Source organism: Leuresthes tenuis, unplaced genomic scaffold, assembly GCF_036924035.1.
Source record: "Leuresthes tenuis unplaced genomic scaffold, fLeuTen1.0.hap1 SCAF_14, whole genome shotgun sequence".
In the NCBI taxonomy this organism is placed as follows: Eukaryota; Metazoa; Chordata; class Actinopteri; order Atheriniformes; family Atherinopsidae; genus Leuresthes; species Leuresthes tenuis.
Window position 1 is genome coordinate 5,882,134 of NW_027325368.1, and position 22,556 is coordinate 5,904,689.

The 22,556-nt window shown below is 42.6% G+C and overlaps 1 protein-coding gene across 1 annotated transcript; it reads right to left on the reverse strand.

The window, feature by feature from the left end:
• Positions 1–161: 161 nt before the first annotated feature.
• Positions 162–17,223, reverse strand: LOC140268688 (kinesin-1 heavy chain). Its single transcript, XM_072363643.1, has 26 exons — positions 16,857–17,223; positions 12,771–12,858; positions 12,591–12,664; positions 12,387–12,491; positions 11,940–11,988; positions 11,438–11,493; positions 11,253–11,340; positions 11,022–11,146; positions 10,765–10,869; positions 9,633–9,778; positions 9,284–9,432; positions 9,012–9,199; positions 8,275–8,343; positions 7,800–8,006; positions 6,856–6,999; positions 6,589–6,780; positions 6,164–6,281; positions 5,305–5,360; positions 4,905–5,014; positions 4,563–4,664; positions 4,412–4,472; positions 4,236–4,307; positions 3,973–4,077; positions 3,596–3,812; positions 3,021–3,156; positions 162–2,776 (listed from the first exon to the last, which is right to left on the reverse strand). The coding sequence occupies exons 1-26, from the start codon at positions 16,980–16,982 to the stop codon at positions 2,773–2,775; spliced, it is 2,892 nt and encodes a 963-aa protein (XP_072219744.1). The 5' UTR covers positions 16,983–17,223; the 3' UTR covers positions 162–2,772.
• Positions 17,224–22,556: the final 5,333 nt, after the last annotated feature.

Consider the following 22,556-nt stretch of genomic DNA (forward strand, 5'->3'; position numbering starts at 1 on the left):
AGTTGGAGAATAAAGGAGCTCAGACCAGATATTCACCTTAAAGCTGCTTAGAACTGCACAAACTCTGTTTTTATGATTAAATGGTTCCTATTTCCTGTCTGAAACATCTCTGAAAAAAAAACACCATTAAAAGACTCAAATGACCAGGCGGAAAGAGATGAGTTTCTCATAATTATTTAATCACACATACATTTACATCATGCAGTCAATCCAAAACTGTGATCTCGTTAGCTTCCCGTCTCCGTCCATTTCAGAGCCCTGCTACTTGTGCCCCAGTTCTCCAGGAATGATCCAGTACCGTGTCCACCGATGGATCCCCAAAACTGTCCTTTAAAAATTGACCAACTATTACACAGTAATAAAAAAGTGGCTACACTTTTGTTTGTTTTAATTTAGAATGAATGCACGATTAAATTTAGGTAAACACGAGTATTCTTTGCTGTATTTGTTTACTATTTTCCCCGCATTTGATATCCAGTTTTGGTGAAAGATCAAAGGATAAACATTTTGAGGTCCATGCTGCAAAGTCTCATCTAACCTGGAAGGTTACACAGGTAAGACACTCTAGATAGACACCAAACGCTGTCCTGTCATAGATGCAGGGGGAGCTGCTGCTCCTTGCAGCTTGTAGTGAGTTGCCCTTGACAACCACTTCTATCACAGGGCTTCGGAAGCAACTTAATTTAACCACCTGTCAAAAACAGCCACATATGGAGTGTTTTTTTGTTGTTTTTCAGAGTGCAGATACTGTAAGGAAGTGCTATTAAACCCTGTTTTTCCTGTTCTGAGCGCACAGGTTTTAATATGACACCTTTTGGAGAAATCCCATCCATCTTTTTAAGCTAGATTTGCTCCACTGGTTGTGCATCTCGTCAACAGAGGATTCTCAAGTCCGTTTTCCCCCTAAAAACCTCATCCCGTCCACTGAAGAAGATTTACGTGGAGATGTTTCAGCTGAGAAACCTCCCGTGAGAAAGTACACAGAAACAGAAGCCAGTGTAGCAAACGCTAACGGAGAGGAGGTGCGGCAGGACGACCGCTGCAGACTCACCCCGATCACTCCGGCCAATCGACTCATGTACAGTGTAGTTTACAGTATATTGCACTTGCACAAGATGTTAGTGTTCTCATGCTGGGGTTACAATCACAATGAGCGTTTTGTCAATGCACCGGGGCTTCACAGGGTAAGAAAAAAGGATTTGGTGTGAATTAAAATGGAAAAAATATATAACAAATACAACAAAACACAAAAAAAGATTCCTGGATAGATTTAGTTAAATAAACCCTTCCTCCACATGATGACAGAAGATTAATGTGCAATTTTAGACCCTGCGCTCCCTGACTGGCTGATCAGCAGCAAGGGTCTGATCCATTGACTGACACCCCCCACCCGTCAAAAATCTACATCACCTATGGAACAACAAGAGATACAGTACATTAAAACCCAGCATAAAACCCAAGGTCTTAAACCTACAAGAGACAAGCAAACGGGTGAGGGCAGGGGACAGAAGAAGAAGAAGCGAGGCACCCATGAAAAGAAATCACGACTAAACCGTACCCGACAGGTCGGGTTTACAACTTCAAAAAAGGTCCTGGAAGTGCGAGTGAGGCGAGACGAGTGAGTGACGGGGACCCAGCTAGGACAGGACAAGGATTGTGTGTGCTATCTCAGTCTAAACACCTGCAGTCTATGTGCTCCGATGTGCAGAGATATAAATAGTATTCATTAACACGGCTTTAGTTTCCGCTGAGAGAAGTAAAAACAGTACATTTAGCTACTTCGCATAGTCTAAAAGGTGGAAGTTTGCCGTGTTAACCGGATCATTCTCCTCTTTCCTTCCATCCTTCTACATTCTTCACATCCTTCTCTCGAAGCCACCGATAACGAGTATAGGTTTTATCTTAACTTAGTGATAAAAACAATTGGCCTCCACAGGTATTAAGTTAAATACATCTACAGGACACCGTTGCACGTCTTGGCTTCTCGTGTAATCCTTCTTTTCGCCGTTTCCTCTCCTGGGAAACGCGTGCAGCGGTGCCACCTTTAGGTCTGTACAACGACACCGGACAGAACAGTAGTGCTCGACGCCATCTAGTCAATTCAAATCCTTTTTTTTTTGTAGTTTTTTTTCTTTACGAAGCATGTAAAATCTATCCAGAGAAAAGTGTGGTTAACAACCAATAATAATGAAATGTACAGAGGTTAGCCTACGGGGTCGAGCTATTTCTCCAGGTAGGGTCTCATCTTCTTTATTTAGCCTTTTTTTTGGTCTTTTTCTGCATTTTTAGACTTTTTCGGATCTTGCTACCGTTACATTCAGCTTGGCACAGTGCAGAACTACTCGCACGAAGACGACGGATGACGACAGACTGTGCAAAACAAACACGAAACCGAAGCTACACATTCGAATCGCGCGCGGTTTCGCTCGCCAAGGCTGCGCTCAAGACTGCGTTTGGTTCAGTGAATAAGAATATTATTCTGCCATTTGTAAATTAAAATTTGCTTTTTTTTTTCTTATAATATCCCGCGAGAGAAAAAAATGAGATAATTTATAATGAGAACTGGGGGAGGGGTGGGTTGAGGGCGTGGGGGTTCGGGGGCTGGAGCTGTACAGGCCGGGAATATTTATATATATATATTTATAAACTCCTTTGAGGCCCCAAAGTTGCGACGAGGAGCCCATTTGCTGTAATGGAATGACAGGTTGTCTGGGTAGGCGGGTAGGTGATATTGGCTTCTTCTGTGGTGTCATTCTTCAGTCCCGCTCCTCTTCAGCTGCAGATTTAAACAAGAGAAGGAAACGTCACATTCAAAGCGACCAGGACTGTGAATCCAGCAGGTTACAAGCCGCTGCCTCCCTGCATGAGGAGGAGGAAATACTGCAGCGTAAACTGTGACTTCTTCTGAAAGAAGTGAAGCCATGTGCTGAGAAAACTCAAAGACCGCCTCCTCCTTCAACCTGCACCACAGCTGCATCGCTCTTAATTTCCTTGGAAGCAGAAGCTTTCTTCCCACTCACTTCTTGTCGGGCTTGGTGCTGCCTCCTCCCCTGATAGACACCGTCTGGCTGTTCTGGTAGAAGCTACCTCCGCTGCGGTTGATGTTGGGGTGGGTGGGAGACGCCACCGGTTGCTGCCCGGGCCGGATGGGTTTGGCTGATGATGAGAGGAGTTTTCGTAAATGAGGGCAACATAACAACATAAACACTGACAAGACGGCGCCTCAGAGGGATCAGTACCAAGTCCACGGCCCCACTGAGGATGAAGGAAATATTGGAGCTCTCAGGCCATTTAATGTATGCTCCATTTATAATAATAATGTCCTTCAAAGATAACGGACTAATCTGCGGCCAAAGCTCAGTTAAAACCCCTCAATGGAAGAGAGGAGTGGTTCACTCCCCACCTGTTGAACCCAGTTCCAATAAAAACAAACTAAGTTCATGGTTTTAAAGGGAGGTGCCGCAGGGCATCTTAATGAACAAAAAACACATTTATCTGAAATGTATTCAGGTGTGGTAGACTAAACACGTAAGTTTACGTTAAGATGTTGAATGAAACGTACAGAGGCACTACCGGCTCCTCGGGCTCTACTCACCGATCTGAGCAGAATGTCCCCTCCTGGCCATGTTCTTGGCCCGGACGGCCTCCTTGATCCGGTCCACCTCCTGCTGGTAGCGCTTGCGGTCGCGGGCAGCGTTCTCCTTGGCTTCCTTCAGTGCAGATTCCAGGGCCTTGACCCGCTCAGCCGTAGCTCGAAGACGCTTTTCCAGTTTAGGCAGCTCGCAGCGAAGGTCTGCATTATCACGAACCAGCTGTGGAACAGTGTGCGCGGGTCTGAATTATTCGTTCTGATTATCAGCGGGGAGGACGGATGGAGCAAAAGCAAACCAACAACACGAAATCACACAAAAACAGGGCCCAAAATAGAGGGCAGCAAGGAGTAGTTACTATGGAAACCTGTTTGACTCCCACCTGTTTGTGAACCTTGGTGAGTTGCTCAAGATTGTTCTCAAGAAAGGAAATTTTCTGTTTCTGTGCGGCGCTGCCCCCGGTGTCGTCAGAGTCCATCTCAGCGCTCTGCACACACACGTGAACACACAAGCATGACATAGGAGCGCCTCAGAACGTACAAACCCCCCCCGCCCCATTCAAATGCAGGGTTTCAGCTATAAACCCCCCCCCCAGTAGTCCTGCTTTACGAACAGTGTAACCTGACGAAGGACAACACAACTCACCTTTTTTACTCTGGTTGCCAGATCCTGAACAAACAGTTTCCTCAGGTTGTGAAGAGTCTGCAGCTCCTTGGCCTGGAGGGCAAAAACTGACTTTTAATACCCGCAGACAAACAAATCTGGCAGCAAAGCACTGTTACCCCACCGTTATGAGCGATGCACGAGTGACTTCAACTCACCACTGTCTCCTCAAGACCCTTCAGGTCCTGTCTGGCCTGCTCCCTTCTGTCCTGCATCACCCTGAAGAAAACAATGAATATCATCAGAAGCAGTCAGCATGTGAAGGTAAACGCAGCGGCCAGCAGAAAGCGGTGCATCAGTGGACCGTACGTAAGCTCGTGCAGCTTGCGGCTCTTCTCCTGGTCGGTGGATTTGAGTTTCTCATGCTCCACTTTGAGCCTCTCCTGCTCCAGCATGATCTTCTGGTTCAAACTGAAAAACACAAAACACAATCTTTAACAATTTATCTCTCGAGTCAACTAAATCCTGCACTCATTTTAAGGCTCAGCTGTGTTTTGGCCGGTTTTATTTTAGCTAAGCTGTCACAGCTCTTCACTGTCGTGTTGTGCCCGAACATTTAGTTCCAGGCAGAGTAATTATGAGCCCACTTCTACATTTACTCGTGTTCCCACGGTCTCTTTAGTGAAGCAGCACCAGCAGTGGCACACTTACTCCTGCAGCTCGGTGATGAGTTTCTTCTTGTTGTCCAGCTCGTCTCTCAGGCTGCTGATCTGCTTCTGGTGAGCTTCCCGATGGGAGTGAATCTGCTTCTCCACTGCTTCCTGAACACAAATAAAACAGAATATTAACCATTTTAAATGGTCATTTGTGACAAAAGACTACATTAAAATATAGGCGAGGGCAGCCAACATACCACTGAATCAAATCAGTTAAGACATATAGACAGAGATAGAGAGAGAAGATAGATAGAGATAAAACAATACAGGATCAATCACAGCAATCACAGCTGAGCTTGTATTTAATGATTATATTCGACTAGATTTCTTTGGGATGGAAACAAGCTGCAGGGCTGTTATTTGCACTTGTTTAAACCAGGAACAAACAAACGTACCTTGACTTCATTAGCAGTCTGGATCTCGTTTTCTTTCTCCATAGCATGAACTTTCTCTGTAAAGTAAAAACAATCTTATTGAACCAGTTCCATCAGTGTTTACACCAAGTTACCAAAACGCAGTTAGAAACTGCTGCAAGTAGCTTTAGGAGAGATATTTACACTAAAAACATCTATTTTACATAGAATTCCACTGACTTTCATCATGTTGTGAGGTTCCTGAATGCTTTTCAAACACAAATGTTACATTCATGCTTTCATTATGATGTTAGTTAAGTCGACATTAACGCTCTGCTTCATTCAGACATAAACACAGAGTTTTCTCTCTAGAATGCATCTTGTTGACATTAAGGTTCATAATAGTCTAACAAGAAAGCTGCGTTTATGTAAAACATCATTTATAGATGGGATGACCTGGAAATATCCCGTTTCTACATGTTTCAGTGTGTTGAACAGGTAGGAAAGGGATGAAGCCCTGTTCATTAATGTGGTTAATGTCTGGAACTGACTGAGTCACCCTGCTGATCTAAACTGAAGTTCACTGCAGTTCTTGAAGGAAAAGAGCAACAAACAGCACCTTTTCTCCCTGTAATACATCTACTGGCTGTGAGCACATAATGTTCAACACTTTTCTCTCACTCCAATGCTCCACACCATGTTCTGCCATGTTCTATTAAAACATCAGCTCTGATGTTCAGTTCAGGGTGCATCCTCTCTCTCTGATGGGATGAATCAACTATGTGCAGCTCGGGCTCCAAACATTCAAGGTGGGCCCATTAAAAGGCAACGTCCAGGACCGGTCAGAGCCCCGGTGCTGCGCTCACAGCAGGAATGAACATGAAAGATACCCGGAACATACCCTGAGCACTGAGCTTCACAAGCTCCTCATTGAGAGAGTCCACGTTTTCCTCCAGCTGCCTCTTCTTATGCTCCACATTCTGCAGGTACTCTGTCAAGGACTTGATTTTTGCCTCATGCTGTAGACAAAGGAAAATATGTTCACAAAATCTTCAGAAAAATAAGATGTACAGACAGGATTCAGGGGAAAAATAAGATGTACAGACAGGATTCAGGGAAAAAAAAAAGGAAAAATAAGATGTACAGACAGGATTTCAGGGGAAAAAAAGGAAAAATAAGATGTACAGACAGGATTCAGGGAAAAAAAAAGATAAATAAGATGTACAGACAGGATTCAGGGAAAAAAAAAAGATAAATAAGATGTACAGACAGGATTCAGGGGAAAAATAAGATGTACAGACAGGATTCAGGGCGCTATTTCCATACCTGTGAGATGCGGAGCTGGCAGGCAGCCAACTCCTTCTCGTTCTCATCCATCTTCTTGTTGCTCTCCGACTGGACGCTCTCCAGCTGCTTGCAGCGCTTCACCATCGTCTTAACCTCTGACTTCATCTTGCTGATGTACAGACGGGCCACTGTGAACTCCTCGTCTATCAGACCGCTGCCACCCTCGTGTTGCTGAAAAGACAAAGGAGGAAAGTTCAGACAAAGCAGAGGGAAATCAATGAGAAAATGTAAAAACCTTCCAGGTACCTTAATGTCATTGCTGCCTACAGCGATGCCAATCTCAGCGAGGTCTTTGAGCAAGGATGACATCATCTCGGTCACTCTCTTCTTCTGGTGGTTGGACGTCTCTTTGAGCTTCTGGAGCTCAGAGTCCACAGAGGACAAAATGGACTGCAAAGAAAGAGGAGGTTTTAGAACAGATGAACACGATGCCTTCATTCATTCAGAGGTTTGCCTGCTCCCTGCCTACGTCTGACATGAGAAGAACCAACATTCAAAAACTTTCTGGTTTGGGCCTTTAAATATAGGGTGTGTAGTGGCATTTTCTGACAGTTCTAAAGCAGAGAGCTTCCCAAAGATGTGCGCGTTCATGTACTGAAGCTGGATTAGGCTGCACAGAGCAGATGAGCCAGACAGGAAGTCAGACGACGCAAGAGCATAAAAAATCTGGTCAATTTGAAATTTAAACAGGCTGTCAGCACTGCCAGGAGGAACTAAGCATGAGAATTATCACACATCTTATACAGATATAGTTTTAATTGGAAGTAGATGTTGAGTGACTTCGCAATTAAGAACCGAATCGTAATAAAATAGCACAACCATCATGATCTAAAGCTATGACTCGTGAAGTTCCCTCTCTCCTCTGCTGCATCACTCTTATTCCCCCGTGGACAGACACAGGCTGAATTTAAGGGTGTAATGTCCTTTAAAATTACTGCTTCAGGGATAAAACTTCAGGCCCATAAATGATGGAGTTTAGTTAAAGTCTTTTTCCCCTTGGTTTTTTTTAATAGTGAGAAAAATAAAGGATATGCAGCGGTAGAGGTTCTTCTTATTGCTTTTAATATGGTCTGAATATAATATAGTTGTGTCTGTGTGCTGCATTTTAATATGATCAGAACAAAGGGCAAAAAAAAGACACCCTACCAACATTAAAGTGTCCGGCATGCTCATATCTGTTCCTGACTCACTGATTTTTGGTTTAGCTCCTCGCTGATGGCCTCAAATTCCTTGGTTTTATCCTCCACCTCCTGGCTCTTCTGATCGTAGTTGACAGCCAGCTCCTCCAGAGCCTGCAGCACCTCCTTCACCTCCTCCTTGGAGGCGTCGTTCTCAGTCTGCAGGCGGTTCAGCTCGGCCTGGAGGTTCTCGTGGTCACGTCGGGAAGAAGCAAGGAGCTGCACGAGGGGAGAGAGACATAAAGTGGTTTGTTCCATTGTGCAAACTTGACTTTTAGACGGAATGATCATGGAAAATAGTTTGAGGTCATGATAATTACAGATTTTAGAGTCGTTTGATACAATTACACCAAAGCAAGTAGAATAACAGCAGGACTTAAGAGCTTTTATGGCTTCGTGTGTTTCTTCACACCTGTGAAGCCACAAAGATCATGACTTCACTCTGCACCTGTGCCTCTCATCCACTTGTTAGACCTCCGGTACTTACCTCCTCCTGATCCAGCATCTGCTGCTTCAGCTTCTCTGCCAGCTGGCTCTGTTGGTTGATTTCCTCATCCTGTAAAACAAAAAGAAACCCAGCAACATAAATATTCACACAATGCATCAGAGGCATCACTGCAGCCCGTAGCCACAAGCTCACAGCACGCGATCACAAAAGCACCAGAAAAATTCACCCGAGTCTTATTTGCTGGCTGAAATTGTCAAAAAAAAGCAGAATTACATTTAAAGATGACTGATAAACCCTCACATTGCAGGACCTTTGTCATAGTATTTATACGGTTTTGTCCTGATTCCATTTTAAGAGCTGAGACGAGATGTGATAGATTTCCCAAAGACACCCATGAACAACAGAGTGGATTTTCTCCAGTTGTTCCCATCATTCGTGCTGCAGCAGTGCTTAGCAGAGCTTCCATCTGGAACAGTGAGCAATGTCCAAGGATTTACTGACAGATATGAAGAAGATAATCTCTACATCTGGTGGCTTAAGATGTAACAACCAGCAGGAAAGTGGATCAGATATCAGTTTCTCTCTATTCTCATTTTAAAGTCTACAGTAAGGGGAACCTCTAATCAGTCACTGGGAAGCCTGAGGAGGAGGAAGAGAGTCTGACTTTTTAAGTTAGCAAGGCGTTAAATACACAAAACTTTCCTCTTGGTTCAGAGTTTTATGTAAAAGCACAAACCCACATCCATGCATCCTTGCTGCTAACTTCTGCTCCTCACCTTATCATCCATCTGTTTGTAGAGCTTCACAAGCTCAGCCTCGCACTTGTCCTTCTCCACGTCTGTGAGGCGAACGCCGGGCACGTTGGGGGTGGAGGCCGGCTTCTCGTTGAGTATGTTGTCCAGGGCCAGCACCTCAGCGTTGGCCTTCTCCTTGTCAAACTGCTCCTCGACTGGCACACTCTCCCCTAAAGTGGGACGGCAGAAGGGACTCATTGAGGATGCAGCTCAGGCCGTTTCCAGACAGATGTTTCTCCACTGCACCGCCTTACCATTCCTCCAGCGGTTGAGCTCATTCTCCAACCATGTGACGGTGTTCCTGAGCGTCTTATTCTTCTCCTTCTCTCTTTCGTACTTCTGCTTCCACTGCTCTGCTGTCAGCTCGATATTCACTGTTACAGTGTTCTTGATGGTCTTTGCTCTGGATGCAGGAAAAGCAGACAAATAAAAAACTATTTCATCAAATCTAATGGAATTTAACTCATAAATAAGAGGGTAGATACAGTGACTAAACCAACTCTGTCTTTATGAAAGTAAATACAATTTCAAAAATGTATTTCTAAAACTTTTAATGTCTAAGAAACTTTTCAAATCCATAAAAACATCAAAGCTCTCGCTAACCTCTGTCCGAACATTAGAGTGGACTTAGTCTCGGCCTCGTTGAAGGAGGAAGGCGAGCAGCAGATGACAATGGTGGTTCGGCAGTTACCACCCAGTGAGTCCTGAAGGATACGGGTCATCTTGCTGTCTCTGTAAGGGATGTAGGCCTGGAAGATGATTAAATACAGATGTTCACAAACAGTACCCGCACAGGTAAACATGGTAAATGCACTGATCAGGTTAACATCTAAGTTACTTGTTGCTACTATGAGATGAGCTGCATCATATCGTCTCCTGAACAGTTGACCTTTTGCTAAATTACACATGACAGACACCACAGTTAAAAAGAGGAAAAAGAACCAAAACCAGTCTGGTGTTTCCTAAGGTGAGTCTTTCACTCTGAAATGGTTTGGTTTCATTGGGACTGACCAACAGGAAGTAACGGCTCATGTTGCACTTCTCACAAGCTAAATGATAACTTGATATATGGGTAGTATGGATACAGACAGCTAAGCTGAGGCAGGCTAAACATTATCCTTCACAAGCCATTATGCTCAGTGAGTCACCGCTACACAAGAGCTCATTTGTTTCAGGACATCTCAAACATATGAGCAGCTGCCCGCCGCAGGTCGTGAACAAACCGTAAAACAAACCAATACTTGATGAAGGTGAAAAGGCTGAAATTAGTGTGATAAGCTGAAGCAAAACATTGCTTGGAGGAAAGTTTTTATCTGCCAAAGTTGTTTCTGCAGCACAAAGGACTCGTGGATGTCTTAAGAGGGAACTTTCCCTGAACGAAAATGCTGGTTTTCATCATGCTAACGAAGCTCGGGGCTGTGCAGCTGGGCTCCCCTTCTGCCCGCTGAATCAACAGCTCCGTTTGTCATTTCAAGATGCTACGTCTAGAAAAATTAAGTCACTGCCCAGGGCTGTGAAAGATTTAAGCAAGATAATTATGGCAAAGAAGAGATTTAAGTTCATGATCTTGCATTTCAGTGGTAAAGCTTAACAAACGCTTGTCAACTTTCCCCACAGCAACCTCAATTAGTATGAAAACACATGGAGCTCATTAGACATCCCTCTGACTGTAAAATAAATCACAAATGACTCAAGTGGACAGAATAATGAAGCAAGGGGAAGTTGAGCGACTGACCGTCCCCTCAGCCAACGCAGAGATGACGTTTCCCAGAGATGACAGGGACTTGTTGATGTTCTTGGCCTCATCCAGCACAGATCCCTCCGCACCCGTTTTACTGACCTGCAGATCACAACCAAGGACAACCAAAGCTCATTATCGACCCTCAATGGTTAGAACAGAGGATGAACTTTAACCTGACAAGTCGGGTAAAGTGGAGACGACAGGTTTGGCACAACAACTCCTCAGTGCATGTATGAGATGTTTCCGTGTACCTTTTCACTACCAGCCAGATCCACCAAATATAGTTTTCCGCTGAGCTTCTGCTCTGTCTGAGTGTTCTCCTGTTTGACATTTATCAGGAAGATACTGTGACTCCTGGAGCTGTGCTCATTCATGTCTGAGGGAAAACAGACACTTGGTCAGGCGCCATCTGCCTCAGAGATGCAAAAGTCTCATGACATTAATGCTGCAGCCTCCTGCAAAGCGGCAGGACTGGAACTCACTTGTGACTGCTACATGTCTGTTGGATTTGCCTTCATCAATTGTATCCATGACTTCCTCGGGGCTGCAGACAAATCTTTCAGTGCAGCCCTTTAAAACAACACAAAAGTGGAACACGAGACAAGTTTGTTAATCTCACAGCAGGTTTTACAAGATTTTCCACAAGTGACAGGAGGGCAGATCTCACCTTGACATAAGGTACTCTGTTTTTGTCTTCGTGCACCGATAAATTGGTCTTTGACACTGGAATTAAAGAGGGAAAACCGCACAAGAGAAACGTAATATTTAACACCCAAAGCAAAGCAAAAACAAGTTCTAATTTGTCATCTTTGTGCATTCAATCCTTATTCTTTGTTTCCATTTTACTGTATAAATAAAGTTTTTTCATTTTGTGGTCTTAGTGGACAGAACGACTGCTATAAAATGAGCTGTCCATTGTATTTTAGGTTTAAAAACCTTTAATTTTCAGGGTTTTATCATCCTTTTTATGCGTTGTTGTACCTATGAAATGACCAACTATTGTGAGCGCATTAATTGCATCATCACGCTGAAGACACGAGTGCTGGTTCATTTTATCTACATTTCCCAGTTCACCCGGCAGATCATTCCATCACATCTGTGTGCACAGGCTGGTGCACGTGGGGAAGGAAAAGGGATTCAGTGCTGACTGCACCATCATGGCCACTTACCATCCAACAGATCCCGGATCTTGTCTAAGTAGATTTCAAAATATGAAACCTATGGACAGAGAAAGCACATCAGTATGTGATCCTTCAGCGAACAGCAGCAGCAGATGGATACATCACCACTATAAAAACTATCAACTTAACGAGACAGGACGATTTTTGTGTGGTTTCTACTCTTTGTTTTTATTTACTGCTGTTAGCAGCAACATGAGCCACACAGGAAACAAGACGCAGAAGTATGAGGCAACAAGTCAAATATCAGCCTCCTCCCTCACTTAAAAGAAGGAAGTAAGAAGCTTGTTTCATCTATAATGAAAACTGCATACCAAACGCACATCATTTGACTCTTAGGTATGAAATATTGAACTTATTTTAAGTGTTTAGTGCCTCTCAGACCACTGCAGCAGGAGCAGTGGTGTGGCAGCCGAACACCACGACCCTTCTGCTTACTTTGATATGAAACTCCAGGTTTTCGTCCATGGAATAGATGTAGTTGAAGATGTCTTGCACTATCCTGGGGATGATTCCCATTGCATCTGTGTCATGAAGATTACCCTGAAATCACAGAGCAAATACATGCATGAGGTAAAAGAGCAGAATCACACCGAAGGAGACACTCTACAGTTTAAAACAGGCCTTAGAAGCCATCCTTACCTCCATGGTGTGTGTTTTACCAGATGATGTCTGCCCATAAGCAAAAATTGTTCCATTGTATCCCTCAAGAACATCTAGGAGACATTAAAAAGAACTTTGTGACGACGTGATTCAAATGACTTTGTGTACGTTTCAAGATTAAAACCCAGTTCAAGCTCATATGAAACAAAAAAAACTCACCTTTTACGATCTTTTGGGCACAGGCGTTGTACACTTGTTCTTGTGTTGTATTTGACTGAAACACTCTGTCAAACATGTACGGTTTGCCCTGGAATAAAAACAAGATCAGTCATTTCCAGTCACATGTGGCATCTTTTTATTCATCAAACAACTCCAGAAATAAGCGAGTTCAACGCAGACCTGTCAACGCAGACTAAGTTATGCATTCAGCATTTCCAGCAGTTGTCATTTAGAAAATCACAATACGATGAACGCTGACAGCCGTCATGGATTACAGGATCACGTACATTAGTGTGTCTGCTTCTGCCTGTGTCGTTCTAACGCTCCCTTACACTGATGGATTTTTACAGCTTTTTTTTCTTATTTGATGACAGACGGTAAAGAAAAGAGGAAATGAGGGTGTATATGAGGGATTACACACAAGAGGCACCGCTGCCAGACTGAGACTCACGGGTGTAGCATTAAATAATCAGTCTCGCCACAGTCACATCACACCTTATTATGCTTACGTTTTGGATGAAATCAACTTCTGCTCAGCGCCTAAAATTAACTTAACTACCCCTTTTCTAACCATTTTAGGAGCAATTTTACTTCAATATAGCTGACTGTGATATCCTATGGGTGCGTCAAAACTTCAGAGCACAATTCCAGCGAGACAGAAAACGACAGCTGGATTTAAGATGGAAAATGCAGGGACAGAAACACTGATGCTACATGCATTTTTGAGGTTCAGCTTTGAGGTTCAGCTGAGATCGTAAGCTGCCTTTGAGGGTTTTGGCATCTCAGTTGACTCCAGCCATCTCATCTCCAGCCTTATGGATGGAGCTCCAGATGAAATGAACCCCAGTAACACCAACACAATGCCATTTATCATACCCAAGGTTCATAAATGGCATATTTTACATTACGATTCAGTGTTAAACACCTGCACAGGCAAGACTGAGCTCACAATGTTGAAAGCAGCTGTCATAACCTTGAAGGCCTCACTGATTTGGGATTACTGCTTCGGGGTCAGTAATACATGTCAACACATTCCTAACTCAAGGTGAAACCACACATTTGTCACAATCTGACGTAAAAAACTTCCAGCATGTTTACCAGTGCTGGAATATTTCAGAGTAGCAGAAATGACATGTCCTCAAACGGCACACCTGCTCACAATCCCTCCCCACAGACGGTCAGATGAAGAGCTGCTCTGTGCAAGAACAACCAGCAGCATCTTAAGACATTTGTAATTCACTCCAGATAGCCAAATCCAGGTGACGAACCCTGTCCAGAACACGAGGGCCAACCTGCTATCACAGCTGTCAGATGCCATCGGCAAACAATACTTTAAAGTCCTCATCGTTACTGCTGCTGCTGTCTTCCTTACTTACACTTCTGTCTAATGAGATTAAAGGCTGAAATTGCAATTACAGTGAAATGTATTGTTGGTGTGCTCGTAAGTGCTGTGTTATACTCCCCCCCTCCTGATGGCTCTGCTATAATACTGCCAGGATAGGGTATTCAGGAGAGTCTCACTCCAAGGTTATTTCAAACCTTCACACAATCCTTTGAATAAGGATTAATGCTGCGACAGGTCTCATTATTCATCCATTTGTTTTTCTAACCATTGCTTTTTGGCACTCGTGTGGCAAGATAAAAGAAAGCAGGTGTTGACTACTTTGTTTAAATGCCATAATGCTTGAATCTTTTCCTTTCTTTGTATATCTTAGGCTCTTCCACAAATATTTATTCTAAAAGTAGCTCATTGCTGTTCTTGTCGGGCATCCCTGGCTACTGCATGAAAATGGAAAACATGAGCCTAACCCTAAGAAAACAAGGGGAAATGATCTGATCCTTTTGTGTACAACTGCATAAATAATGCACCTGCTGCACACTCACACTTCACTGGCAAAGCTAGCCTGGTAAATTGACCTTGTTACACCCAAACCAATTCATCTGGAAACTTCATCGCTCTCCTTTTGTGGCAAAAGACTTGAAGGATCTTAAAGTGAACCACAGCTGAGTAAAGGTTTACTGCACAAACTCTCTCAGAGACAAACAGTATCTATGTGGAGCACCCTCATGTAAACAAAGCATCATCGCTTTGGTCTGGACTCCAGCGACTGCTTGTGTGATGGTTGAAGCACTGGTGCTGAGGCTTCAGTCCCAGTATAAAGACCACACCCCAGATTCTCCAAAAATGGATAAAAATATACAAGGTAAGTGAGTTGGCCTTCCTTGCTAAGAGCATCAGCAAAACAAAGTGCTTCATCAAAATAAGTGCCCTCCCCACCCGAAGAGATAGCCCAGTGCCCTGCCAACAGCCTGCTCCGATTGGTGGAACCGCTGGTAACCAGGAGAGACAACAAGGGGATTACTCAGGAGGCCCATGCTGCTGCTGCTTATTGCTATACTTCTCAAAGCAGATGCAACAACAGAGCGGACACGCTGCTGGCTTGCAACACTTGGTGTCTCTCACAGTGTTCACTGGTATTTTGGCACCATGACTGGCACTCTGGACTGGGCAGGGCCACACCACGCCTTCGGGGCACAGACAGTGCGTTTGCTATTGGCTTAAGGACTGAAGACAGTGTCAGCAAAGCTATTGAAGAAATAACCACAACTACAACGGTCTTCTCTGTTCTGCGTGACACAAATGAATAGCCCCGTTGTCCTCTACACATTCACCACCTAAAGTAAAAGTTGAACTCAAAGATGAACAGGATTAACATCCATTCAGCAAAATCGGGGAAATAATAAAGCATCTTATTGCCTTGTAAATTCTTTGAAGCTGTCTTTCCATGAGTGAGCATATTACTTCGATGGCAAAGTCCACAACAACATACACTATTTGTTTCTGTGGCAAACTAATGTTTAACCAAGTTCTTCTACATGCCTCTGGCTTTTGAACATAACTAAAACCACTGCCTGTAATGTGTGATTTTAAGTTATTCAACACAAATATAGTGTAGAGGGATTTGTGTAAAAGGGGCCTTTTAAAAACATTATGCAAAGGCCTTTGATGGCAAAGCATCAAGTGCACCTAATTTGCAAACATGTCTAAGGGTTTTTTTCTTCAACTAAAGTGTCATGAACAAAACACTGATAAGCATTTCCTCCTTTTGTCAAAGCTGAAATGGTGCCCATGCTTTTCACCCTTATCAAAGGGGGTCAGTGTTATTGGAGAGCTAATTACACTGATGACAAACTTCTGAATGTTCCTAAAAGGAGCACAGTCGTGCAAATAAATCACCCCACCCCTTAAACCAGTACACGTTTTGGTAAACTGCAAAGTGTCTATTTACGGAGTAAAAGTGCCCCCTTTAATTTAACTCCCAGTTATGAAATCTTTAATGCTACCTCAGCTCTTTGATGAAAACTTTCTTTCCTTTACATACAATAACCACACCTGACTATCATCATTATCCACAGGAAGGTTGGTTACATATTCAGGCGGTCAGATAGCTCATGTTAGCTTCAATTAAGCTAAAGTATTAAATCTAGCCAGCTAGCCAAGGCCGGCTAATCTGTCATGTACCAGCTGGCCTAGCCATCAGTGAGTTAGCCACAAATCAAAGCTGGCTTACGCTTTATGCTGACGCAAACCGTTCATAATTGATAGGTTTACAGTTACAGATGTACAGCTACTTAATAACTGATGCCATGATAATAATGCGAGTGAGTAACGTGCAGTATTGGCATGCTGACACTGGCGACATTTTAACCTGTGGCAGTCTGACTGTGGCTTTGTTGAATGACAGCTCGCTAGCCATGACAGGGCAACTGCGAATAGTGACATTTTACGGCGACGGCATGTGGAATGGCCTTCAGAAATGTTACATTTACTCCCACGACAACTTTTAACAACTTTAAAACCGAAATTGTTTCACGTTAGATGGGATGGGGTGTTTGGTTAGGCCAGAAGTTGGCAGCAGCTGAGGGCCATCGCAACAACGCAGCGGTGAACAGGTCAGCCCTGCTAACGTTAGCCGAGGAGCTAACTGCCGTAGCTACAAGACAATCAAAAATGGCGTACAGCTGACTGTGCCAGAGGGCTATGTCAAATAGGTAACCGCAACTCCTCAACTCAAAATAACTCACCGCAATGACAACGGTTTCTTCCCCTTGAAACTTGGGAATGTATCTGTCGCCTCTGGTGACCTCAGAGCTGTTCAGGGGCCTGAAACGGCACATCACTTTGATGGTGCACTCCGCCGGGTCGGCCATCTTCCACGGTTTACGAATGGAAATTCACCGATAAAAATTAAAGTGTGTCCTGGATCCCAGGGGCGGCCGTTGGGGGCGAAAAGGGAGGCCGAGCCCCTCTGTCCCAATCTCAGATTCTGGAGAGGGCAATAATCAGTCGGGCATTCAAACAAAAACCCTTGTTTTCCTCTCATTCACTTCACTCTCCGATTAGGAAGCCATGATACCGGTGGATCAGCGACTGTCCGCCTCACCCCGCCTGCTGCTGTGGATGTGGATCACAATGACGTCACCCCGTCGGGCGCTCCCTCAATATTCACCAACAAAAACACAAAGCAGTATCTCGAGTAAAACTGGGACAGGTTCATATTTAGGGCACATGCATTTGCACTATAGAATCCCATCACATTTATCTGCTCTCCTCCTCCAAGTTGAAGGTTTTAAATGCAAAACCTGGGAGGACCTATTCGGGGTTGATTTACTGCTGCACATCGATAAGAATAACTAACAACATGACATGTTCAGAGACTGATGCATCTGTAATAGTTTGAAACAAAAGAGCAGCATGAAAAATCTATTTAGTGAGGGCAATTCTAACAAATTATTATACAGCTGGAGAGTTTAATCAATAATCAAGGGACATTTCTATGTCTTGCCACAGGTTAAAATTGTAACAGCTGATTAAATTCAGTGGGTATAAAATCAACATAGCTTTCAGTCATACTACAAGAAACAATCCATCACTGGGTGTATTGTCCTGTTGTTGGTATATTAGTCATTATATTTCAATCTTCCGAGTCCTTTCAAGCTGAGAATAACAGCTAGTGCTTTCTCACTTCTTCACAGGCAAATTTAAACTCTTAGCGAACTTAATCCTGAACTAATACAGTCTTTAAAACTTCTACAGGACCAGTAATCGTAACACTTCTTTGTGGAAATTGTGAAATGTGATGTATAATGCATTATTTCCCTCTGAAATATAAACACTTCATAGATATAGACACCTGTAGTAATGTGGCAGATAGAAAACCTCTCCATCCCAGGTAGCCTGTATGTAATTTATGTTGTGATATTTTGGTTAAATTGCAGGTGTATCTTGTGCAAAACAGAGTAGACCAGAGTCAGACCTTTTAGAGCGCAGAAGACTTTACTGAAGACTTTTGTCGACTCTTTTGTGGCATTTAGGCATTTTTGTGGAGAGGTCTGCTGGTGCAGGAAGACACCCCATAAACTGATAAAGTCCTGGGGTGCGTCCTCGATCCAGTGCGGGTTGTGGCACGCAGAAGGACTCTAAGCAAGCTATCATTCCTGGATAATGTCGTTCACACCATTCGTGACTCATGACGGCACTACATCAGTTACAGGCTGCTGCCCCCAGAAAATTTGGAGCGTCATCGCAGGTCCTTCCCTCCAGCAACTGTCAGACTTTACAACCAGCTCCCAACATACCAAAAAAACACCAAAAAGCTTCTTATATCCCATAATGGAATCTTTTTCTTTGTTAATATTTTTGTTTTTGTGGGTTTTCTTTGTTTTTATATTTCTAAATAAACGTTAGATACAAATACATACCAGCAAATGAAAGATTTGACAACACATTGCATTGTATTCTGCAAAAAGGATGTTAAAACTCTGTTGCTTTCTCACTGGCTTCCTTTTAATTTCTTACACAAGCCTAAATGAACTTACACATACTTAGACACATAGTGTACAGGGTATTTGAGGATACCTGTAATATGTTATATATGTTACATAGAAATGAATCAGTCACAGAAACTGTTTCTTGATCTGAATGTTTTGCTGGATATACAGTAAGTGAAAGGGCTCCATGAATGTTTCACACGTTGTGGGAGGCATTATCTAATTTGTTTCAAGGGAAATATTCGGAAATGTGGTTCTAATTTGTTTTAAGGGAAATATTAGGAACAGTGGTGTTATTGTTACACCCAATGGAGGTCATACAGTAACTGTAGCCTGTGACTCAGCTGTCCTCAGGACTGTATGCTGTGGAAGCTGCAGCTGTGGCACCTCCTCCTATATAAAAATGCATCATGTCTGACCTCATTCAACAGTTGCCACAATGGAGCAAAAGCCATGGCAAACCACGAGTGGCTGAACACATTTCCAGGCCACTCCCTGAAATACTGAAGGATATCCTTTTCATGTTAGAGTGCTCAGCTAATCCAAATACCAGTTCTACTGCCCACTTGTGCTTTCACAGAGAGAAAAGGGTGTGGTGCTGCTGCCTGAGCTAACAGCGTAGTCTGGATATCACTTAGCAACAAGTCCCCAGAGACCCCGCTGTGTGCTGGTCCTCGTCTCTGGGAATGATGTGGTAGAATGATAAGGCTTTCATTTTGAAAGAAATTTAAAGTGTTAATTCATAAAACTGAGTAACATATTAATTTGAGCCCCCTCCACCTCACCCCCACCGTCTCAACTCTGTATCAAAGGACTCAGCATCCTGCAAAGCCTATTAGGTGACAGCTGTGTCTCATTCATTACAGTCAACAGCATACTTGTAGATTTACTCTCACTGTGAAAGCATGTCTGCAGACAAATGTCTTCTTTAGAGTTCTTTAGTTATATGTTCGTCCTGGTTTTATTTATAGCACCTCGGCCAACCCTGTGCTTTATAAATAAAGTGGTACGGTACAAATGGGGGGAATAACAACAGATTCTTCATGTGCTATCATTGCATTATAGTCTAAAAAGAAGATTTCATTCATATGGAAAATCCTGTAGGAGGGTTAAAGCTGAAAACTAGAGTCAGTGGATGATGAGGAGCTCGTAGATGTTTTACTTAAGTAATGGTTTATCTAAAAAGTTTAGAAATGCTCTGTTACAGCCAAGTAATACACAGAAAGTTTTGTGAAAATAAATTAAATTTGACATCAAACAGGAAAATGACTTATGAGTAATAAAATAGCAGTAGAGCAGGATTTTTTGAGAAAGTAGAATAATAATTTCTCAATTTAAGCACAAATACGGCCTCAAAGTACCATAAAATGAGGGATTTTGGACCAATTATTTCACTGACTTCACTGCTTTGGAAAATAGTTCTCGAAAACCTGAAAGGTTGCAAGTTAAACAGTGTTTTGATGTGAATAACCCACATATTAAAATGTGGAGGGAAAACTAAAGGGTTGCCTCACCGTGTTAAAGGCAGACACGCAGCCATTATTTTCATTGTCGAGGACTCTTGTTTAATTCATTTGCTTCACTGACCATTTATAAAATGTCAAACGATATTGAGAGACTCCAGCCATAGCACAGGCTCCCAGAGCCAAATGGGACTCCATCAATCACACGACTCACATTAATCATTAAGAGTTTGGAGGAAAATAATTCAATCATCCATTATGGCTAAAATCTCTGGTTAATTGGCTTTTGCAGGTTAAGTTGCTACTGCAGATGTCTTCATTTCCAGCCTGGTTCCCTTTTCTCTGTCCTCTGTCAGGATGGATCTCCAGCAGGATGAGAAAGAGTGGACAAATGCTACGATCCATATAAATAATCAAGTTTCACCAGTATTCCCAGCACATCCCTCACCTCTTTGATGTTTAAAACTGAAAAGTTTCCCCTGAACTCTGACCTGTCTGAAGGCTCCAGATCTCTTAAGTTAAACTCAGTATCTACCAAAGTAAATGAATTTATGTAAAAGTTATGAATATAAACTGTAAAACCTGTCTGATTCTGTGGTGACAGCAGAGGAAGGATATACTTCCAGCACAGTTTAAAGGAAACTAAAGAAGTGGGAAGCACCTGAGCTCCTTTAAGATTTACCTGGTTCAGCGGGACTAAAATAACTACCATAAATAAATTTGATCACTAACGCTGTTCACATGTAAGGAATTTCTGAAAATGTTGGTCGTGTTTTTCAGTTGGCACAAAATAGATCAAAAGTTAATGAATATAAGGGAGTCTATGTACACTAATTATTAGAAAAGTCCAAGAAATTACATAAACCAGCAATGAAAACATCTCTTTTAAGAGCTTTGTTTAACATGAGCCAAGCATTTTATTTCCATGTGCCACAGAGTTCTATTGTTTCTATTTAAGACCCACATTCAGCCACACGAAAGCTCCCGGTGACATTTTCTTTTCTCACCACAAACACATTAACTGAGTTAATCCAAAATACAATATATAACAGAGATTAGAACAGGCCTGTTTGATGTTATTCAAATGTCAAAAGATTTCAAATTGCTTCGACCTCAATCCTTGCATTATTACTCACTTTGACAGTCGGGGCGTTTGCTCTTTGTGAAGTAATACTTATTTATTATGTTTAAAATATTGGTCTCACAGTAAGAAAGCAGCACAACAGAAGGTAGAACATCTTTCATTGCTCAAATTCAAATGTTTTTCTTAAGATTTTGTTTGGCACTGTGAGAAGGGATGTGAAGGAAAAAGCTCAAGGGTGGGATTTGGACCTTTAAGATCTTTTTAAGGGACATTTCCAAGCTGGTATTAGCTGGAAGGGTTAAGAAAAGGGTTAAAAAAAACACAGAGATACTTAGATGGTCAAAAATCGGGTGATATACTTGGCCAAGTCATAGTTCAACTTTGAGAGTTTTCTTTGGATCTCAAAGTTGAAAATATGCACTTGAACTCTCTGCACATTGCCCAGACCAGAGCGTGCTCTGTTTTACTGGCCCGCTCTCGTTCAACCATCATGTGAGTTTCCTTTTTCTTCTTTCTTGTTCCGTTTCAAAACTTAATCTATGATGATCCTCTGTTAAATCCAAGTTCTAAAAGCGAACCTTTGCTCCTTTTACGACATGTCTTTTCTTAGTTTAACTACATCTGCTCACATCTGAGGACCAGATTATACACAGAGTTAATCTGTCAGTGTTAAGAACTGCTGATGCTGCTGATTTTTGATTTGTAAAATGAGCTCATGAAAAGTCACTTTTCTCCTGGCATAGATCCCAGTTTACAAAAAAACCCTCACAGCTACCTAAAAGAGAATCTGATATACATATATACATATTCATTCAAATAAATAACACAAGTTTTTTATTATTTGAGTGTTGGGTTAGTGCACATAGTGCTCAGTTAGCCCCTCCCAGCAGCTATTTGCAAAAGAAATAGGATCATAAACTGAGTTCACTGTCAGGTATCCACCTTTGCCAAACAGTGGCTGCTTGTCGTTGAGCACATTAAGTTCCTGCAAATAAATTATTCACAGGTTTTAATGGACAGTGATTTGTCACCAAAAGCACAGCTGCAAACAGACATACCCTGTCCAGCCAAAACATTATGTCCACATGCTTGCTTAATATATATACCCCTTTTCCACCGATCCGGCCCTGACCTGTTAAGGCAAGGCTTCCACTAAACCTGAAAGGAATGCTGTGGTATCTGACATCAACCCATCAGCAGCAGATCTTTTAAATACTTTAAGTTGTGAGGTAGGTCCTCCATAGAGATTTTTTTTTTACTCAACTACTGAAGAAAAAAGGTTAACCATGAAATTTTTCTCTCTCAAGATATAACGTTCTATTTCACACACTTGTTAGCTGTATCGATTGATGCATTTACATTCAAAAAAGCAAGTGGTGAATCAATTAAAGAATAAATTAAAGAAAT

Coding starts and splice junctions, on each gene's coding strand:
- LOC140268688 (XM_072363643.1), bottom strand. CDS start 16,982: ATGGCCGACCCGGCGGAGTGCACCATCAAAGTGATGTGCCGTTTCAGG. Junction 6,781..6,855: donor TAGGCAGCAATGACATTAAG/GTACCTGGAAGG, acceptor TTGTCTTTTCAG/CAACACGAGGGTGGCAGCGG. Junction 4,078..4,235: donor TGGCAACCAGAGTAAAAAAG/GTGAGTTGTGTT, acceptor GTGTGTGTGCAG/AGCGCTGAGATGGACTCTGA.